The following is a 7032-nucleotide window of genomic DNA, read 5'->3' as shown; positions in this document are numbered from 1 at the left end:
ACCGTCCTCCGTCTGTCACTTGACTTGAGCGGTCATTTCATCCACATCTGTCTCTATGGTCCTCCAATCAGTGGTGTATATATTGACAATTTTCACACCAACATAACGTGTACTTAAACCCTTCCTTCCCTCTCTACAGTCTTCCCATATAATTACAAAGTAGTAGTATCAAATTCAAATATACATACACTAGTCAGTGCATCTCTCTCTCTTTCTTTTAGTCTCCCTCCCTCCCTCTCTCTCTCTCTCTCTCATTTTTGGTCCCCCCTACAATTCTCTCTCTATCTATCTCTCCCCGGCCCGGATGCTTCTCTGTAATGACAGTGGTCCCCCCAGGACACATATATCAACTGGTCCCCTATATAAGTTGGCCTCTTGTCCACTCATATATACAATTATCATTCATATCCCCTCCACTCCCCCTCCTATATGTTGATGTTAGTCGAAGAGAATTAGTATTTATTTATAGGAGGAGGCTAGTATATAGAGCTGCTACTGCGGCCTCCCCCACCCCATGTCGTTTTCTAATCAATTGTCGCTTGACCAATACTCCGACCAAAACGTGGACGCCAACTACGTCATCTCTCCGTCGGCTGCCGGCAGATCTCAGCAGCAGCCGACGTGGCTCAACACTGCTATTTCACGCAACCACTATAGAGAGGATAGCTCCAATTTTTTGAATCTTCAGACTCAGCCGAGTTCCGACCAGTGGCTTTCCAGACCCCAGATTATTAATAATGATCAAGATAATATAATTCCGGACGCGGAGGAGGGTAACTGGCAGAATGTGAAATGGAAAGGAGAGTTGTTGGCGCACCCGTTGTATGACCAACTGTTGGCGGCTCATGTGGCGTGTTTGAGAATTGCTACGCCTGTTGATCAGTTGCCCAGGATTAATGCGCAGCTTACACAGTCGCAACAGGTCGTGGCTAAGTATTATAATGCCGCTTCTTCTGTCCCTCACAAGGACCTGGATCACTTCATGGTCATTTCCCTATCCTTTGTTTAGCTTTCTCCTCTAATTTTATATTTGTGGGTAGTAATATGTGTAACTTAGTTTTGATTTCTACATGGTTTGGTAGTATGTAATATGGTGTTTTCATCAAGGCTGATGCTAACTTTGTCCCTTTAATTGTATTCATATTTGTCAAAGTTAGGTATGATTCTGCTTTAACCACTTCATTACTGCCAGCTTTAAGTTTCATGTTAGATTTTAACTTTCAACTCCAATGCTTCGGACTTTGCTGAATTTGAGCTCCGATTGAAAGCTTTAAATTAACTATACTATGTATTAGTCAAGGTTTATGTTTTTTTTTGGTTAATTAGTCGAGGTTTATGTTGAGGTCAACTCAATCATATCTATAGAGCATATATTGATTTTAATTAAACATGTCCTCCATGTAGAGAAGGAAATATTTATTAGTATAAAAATATTAACTCGCTTAGGGTCATGAACGTCAACGGGCGAATAATTGAAGTTTGAGCTCTGTTATGTTACTTGTCAAGCTCTTAAATTTTCTGACTCTCTACCCTTTTCTATAAATGGTTTATTCATTATCATATAGGTATCAAAATTATCAAACATTAAAATTTTGTCATTTTCTGTTTTCCACTTTTAAAATCACTAATTTCCATTTTCCAAAACACCAAATAAAAGCACTAATTTCTATTTTCTTAAACACTGAAGAAACCTTTTGCAGTCCTTGCAACTTCAAGGACGTGGTCTAGAATCTTGTTATTCATGTAGGTATCTCCATTTAGATTATTCTTTTGAGCATGCGAATTACCTTTAGCTTTTTTTGATATTATGCACTTAGACTACTTATAGTAGCCTTTGAATTAAGTTCAACTGCAATTGAAGAAGAAATACTTAATTGAGTGTGATCGCCAGAAACTAGATTTGAATGGTAAAAAACTTAATTCATGTCTTTCAGGGACAACTATATGTTTTTTTACATACCTGTAGTATTTTCTTATAAGCATCCCCTTTACCAACTGTATTGGGGCCTAGCACTTCTAGTTCCATTTTCTTGGAACCTTTAGCCAGATATTGCACCTTGGCCCGTGGGTTGACACTACATGATTATGTTATTTAAATATATTTATATATCTTTCTGAAGCTCTGCAGCCAAGAGTTTTTCCTTATACAGTATCTACCCTCAACGAATATGTCCTCAATAAATTGGTATTATTTTATTTGGTCAAATGTTTTTGGTTATTAAAACCTTGTGTGATTAATTTTATTATGATAACTTGTTACTGCTAATTTTGACGAGAACATAATTAAATAACTTTATCTACTCTCTACATGTTGTGCAATGTAGACACATTATGTTCTCTTGCTTTGTTCTTTTAAAGAACAACTGCAACAACATGTTCGCGTGCATGCAATGGAGGCGGTTATGGCATGTTGGGAGATTGAGCAATCCTTACAAAGCTTAACAGGTGAGAATTATTATACCCATCCTGAATCACTGCCTGGTGCCACCAAGTGGATCAACAGTTGATCAGTGTACTATTTTTTTTTTGTTTATGCAATTATCATTTCGATTCCTGGTTCCTGCTAGGCTACTTCCTGGGAAGCCCCTCATCCTATTAATGTAGAAGCTGACAATCTAAACTGCTATAATTATTCTTACCAGACATAAGTTGAGAATTGAGAGAATCAACTTTAAGTGAGCAATGACAAAGAGAATGTGATAATTAGTCATGATCGATAGTACATGTGCTCGATGAAAATAAGGTGACATGCAAATCGATAGTACTCCAATAGATGTTTAGTGGAGGTTGTAAATTTAGTTTGAAAACATGGAGATACTTTTAGTGATGCAGATAGCTAAATGGTACACGAATACAATATAATTTTATTTCCTTGCTATGTGTGTGTTTGTGCCTTTTCATGTATTTGGGTCCGTTTCCATGGCATGCCTAGGTCCTTGCCACTGTTTGGGCATACAGATCTTTTACTGTTGATCCTTCCAGTCTAATTGATTTCAGTTGAGCTCTTGAAAAGTTGGCTTTTTGCTACAGTTTTTAGCAGACAACATATCGTTTCTTATTGTCACCCAATTATATATTGAGTTAGCGGCAAGAGTTTTGTGTGTCACTTTGTAGAGATCATCTGCTTTAAAGAGAATCCAGTGATATTGAAACATTACTGCGTGAGTAATTTTTATTGACTATACACTGTCCTTTATATATATGCAACTGGCATCGTGATTAAAACATACAATTTTTTCTACTAGTTATTATTGCAAAGATGCAATAATGTATACCAGAATTGAAAAAAGCCTTTGTCTTGCCCTTTCAGTTTCTTGTGAATTCCCCATCTCATAATTACTATTTAAAGAGTTACCAGGAGCATTAGACCTGATTTCTTGGAGACATTAACACTTTAATAAAAACCTCAAGTTGTCGATCTGATCAGGATGAAAATTTACTAGAGGGAATACTTTATTGCGAATTATTTAATCAGCAGGCTAGTTTTTTTCAGATCATTATGCTAAATATTATTTTATGCAATGTATTTACCTGAATGATCATCCATTGTCATCTGCATGTTTTTATATCGTATTGGACAGATAAATTGGTTCATGGGCATTTGCAATTATCTTGCACTAAAAGTGTTTATCCCTAACTTTTCACAAGAGAATAAAGTTTGATATAAAATTTTATGTTAACACATAACCAATTGCGTACTTCTTTTCAGTGTTTAGACATCTATTATGTTTCAATTAAACTTCAGTACAACAAACCTTCATACATATCTGTTTATGTGATAACAGATAAAGTAGGTAGATATCTGTATTTTTGGTGTGCATGATACAAAACTCCAAAGCTAATAACATTATTCTTTCTATTTTCTTATAAACAGGAGTTTCTCCTGGAGAAGGCACTGGTGCAACAATGTCAGATGATGAGGATGACCAGATCGAGAGTGATGCCAACTTATTTGATGCAAGTATGGAAGGAGGTGACATGGGATTTGGGCCGCTTGTCCCAACTGAGAGTGAGAGGTCTTTGATGGAGCGTGTGAGACAAGAGCTGAAGCATGAGCTGAAACAGGTGAGGAACTTAACATTTATGTGTGTTTCAGGTTTTATGATTTTTCTGATGTTTACTTGACATCAAGCAAGTAAATTCTCATTTTCCTTCAGGGTTACAAAGAGAAAATTGTGGACATTAGGGAGGAAATATTGCGCAAGAGAAGGGCTGGGAAACTCCCTGGTGATACCACATCTGTCTTGAAAGCTTGGTGGCAATCACATTCTAAGTGGCCGTACCCTACAGTAAGTTTTGGCTTCTTATTTAATTAGGAATTCATAATAAGCTTTCAGGATAGGGATAGCCTCACCATAGGGCAGTGGGTATAAATACATAATTATTTATACTGCATATGGAATGCATCTATTGTTTTGTCAACAATGCTGTCCGTGACCACATCTAAGAAATCGGATATGTTAATTTCAGATTCATATTCTTTTACTTCAAAATTTCAATGTAAAAATGATGTTTGGGACTCGGGTGGGGTAAAAACTTATACTGCATTGTAATGAGCGCAATTATGTGTTATCACACAAAACTAAAAAAAAATATTCTGCTTCAGATTGGACACTTACTTTTGCTTATTATGGAAAGCATATACCATAATTTACGCTATACGAGTTCCCTCACTTGTTCCGGCATTTGCCATGTTTGAATAAACATAGTTATTTGTAAAATAATCCATTCTGGGAAAAAGTTTCACCTGTCCAAGAAGGCGAGATGACACCACAAATAGATTCTTCCTCCCGCCGCTTCCATTTAACAAGTTGTTATATGTGAGCAATGAAGATAAATATGCATTATGCAACAAATATATATCTATGATATCTTGAAATGCGATGAGAAGTCTTTCGTAGGTGTAAATCTCGCGCATACTTGTCAAGGCTCATCATCTGCGAAACCTCATGCAGCAAATGCAGTCTTCATTTGTCAATGAACTTTTTAATGATTGCTCCTAATTCATTTCTTTTCAGGAAGAAGATAAGGCAAGGCTGGTACAGGAAACAGGATTGCAATTGAAGCAGATAAACAATTGGTTCATCAACCAGAGAAAGAGAAACTGGCATAGCAATCCTTCCTCTTCTACAGTCCTAAAAAACAAAAGAAAAAGGTATTCAATTACAGCGATGATTCTATTCTATGTTTTCTAGTGCTTGTAACTTACTAGATCTACCTGGTTTTGAAAAAGAAGCAATGCAGGTGAAAAATCCGGTGATCGTCTCATGTAAACTGAGGACTAAGTTGGAGGAAAGAGTTTTGCAGATGCTCCTTGATTCTTAGCTTACACCTCTATAAAATTTCAAATATATTACTAAAGCATTACATAATCAGCTTTGTGGCATAATATTGCATGTGAAACTGCAATGAAATATCGAAACTCCAAATGTCTGGCTCCTTGGAGGTAGATGAAGTTTTGCTTCACATATATGCACAAAGGAGTCGAATCAAGAAGTTGTCTATTATGGCTAGTGATCAAGAAGGTGTCTGGTAATTCTTGATATTTGGAAGAATCATCATTATTTAAATAGAGACACTTCTTGTATTGTATTGTGAATAACTAAATATGATAGCTTATTAGGGTGAGTGTATAATGTATCATTTATAGTGGCCCTCTAAACGATACTAATTAATGGTTATACACTTCCTCTTTCCCCAAATTTATTGTATTTTCGCCTTGTCAGTTTCTTCCTCTTTCCCCAAATTTATTGTATTTTCGCCATGTTAGTTTATTTACAAAAAAATATTAATACATTGATATTTACAAAACCATAGGTCATATAAAAGATTATTTTATGGGTTGTTTGGTTTAAACAATAGTATGGGTTTTAATCATGGATCTCGTATGAGGTATGAGGCATAATTAAGTATCGAAATGAATATGTTTCTTTGATTTTAAATATTTTTGCATTATTCATTTTAATTATTTTAAAATATTGATTATATTATCAATTTAGTATTTTTGATTCATTAATTTATATTTGTAATAAATTTTACAAGAAATTGCTTAAATAAAAATAAAAAAAGTAAAACGAAAGTTTATTTCTTATTCTCCTTCATATTCACCATATTTTAAGGTTTTGAGTAATGTGTATGAAATTATTTTTTTCACAATTAAATATAAAATTAAATATCAAGTATTTGATTGGAATGGATGGAATAGAGGAAACTCATACATGATATCTTATTTAAGAATTGAACGAACAAAACAACCCCATATTGTTAAAAATGTAATCGTTTCACGAACAAAATCTCATGTTGTTAAAAATGCAATGGTTAAGGCGGCGGACCTATTTTCCGGTAATTAATTGACTAGTTGATGATTAATTAAAATGATTAGTTGAAATAATTAGATGTATTTAAAAGTTATTATTATTATTATTTATTATTATTATTATTATTATTATTATTTAATTTTAATATTGACAGAATTCTTTTATACAAGTAAATATAATTAGCCTCATTTTATTATGAAATAGTTAGATAGATTCCCCTCCAATTTTGTTAAACAAATTAACCGATAAAATTGTGCTTCACTGCGGTACTATGATAATTTTTATAAATATCTTTTGGATCAATTTTATAATTTAGACAAAAATTTGTAATCAACTATTAGCAATATTTCAAAGAAAATATATGTAAATTGGGATACCTGCTATTCTTATAACATGTAAAAGATATATTGATTATCAATACCTAAAATATGAGTTTTTTAAGAAATATTATAAGAAGTAATTGTGACGATTTTAGATGTGACTTGCAATATTTTAAAAGATAATGGAACTCTTTTTTATAATTCCAAACCGCATGCGGGGTACCTTTATAATTATAATATATTAAGGGATATATTGATTATCAATATTTAAAATTATAAAAATTTAAAGAAATTAGAAAAATAGATTGAGCCCACCTAGATACGCATTTTATAGTCCTTTCCTATGTTTTGTTGACCAATTCGCCGTACACTTTTCTTATTCACTGATTTTTACA

At 33.9% G+C, this 7032-nt stretch overlaps 1 protein-coding gene across 2 annotated transcripts; it reads left to right on the top strand.

Annotated features, from left to right (window-relative positions):
* The first annotated feature begins 268 nt into the window (after positions 1 to 268).
* LOC141666643 (homeobox protein knotted-1-like 4) lies at positions 269 to 5702 on the top strand. 2 transcript variants are annotated; one of them, XM_074472758.1, is made up of 6 exons: positions 269 to 985; positions 2325 to 2445; positions 3875 to 4065; positions 4158 to 4289; positions 5019 to 5155; positions 5234 to 5702. In XM_074472758.1, the coding sequence occupies exons 1-6, from the start codon at positions 515 to 517 to the stop codon at positions 5271 to 5273; spliced, it is 1092 nt and encodes a 363-aa protein (XP_074328859.1). In that variant the 5' UTR covers positions 269 to 514; the 3' UTR covers positions 5274 to 5702. The 2 variants fall into 2 exon arrangements, with proteins under 2 accessions (XP_074328859.1, XP_074328860.1); XM_074472759.1 differs by having other exon boundaries at positions 270 to 985; positions 5237 to 5702.
* The last annotated feature ends 1330 nt before the right edge of the window (positions 5703 to 7032 follow it).

Source organism: Apium graveolens, chromosome 6, assembly GCF_009905375.1.
Source record: "Apium graveolens cultivar Ventura chromosome 6, ASM990537v1, whole genome shotgun sequence".
Classification (NCBI taxonomy): domain Eukaryota; kingdom Viridiplantae; phylum Streptophyta; class Magnoliopsida; order Apiales; family Apiaceae; genus Apium; species Apium graveolens.
This window is presented reverse-complemented; position numbering and strand designations above follow the sequence as displayed.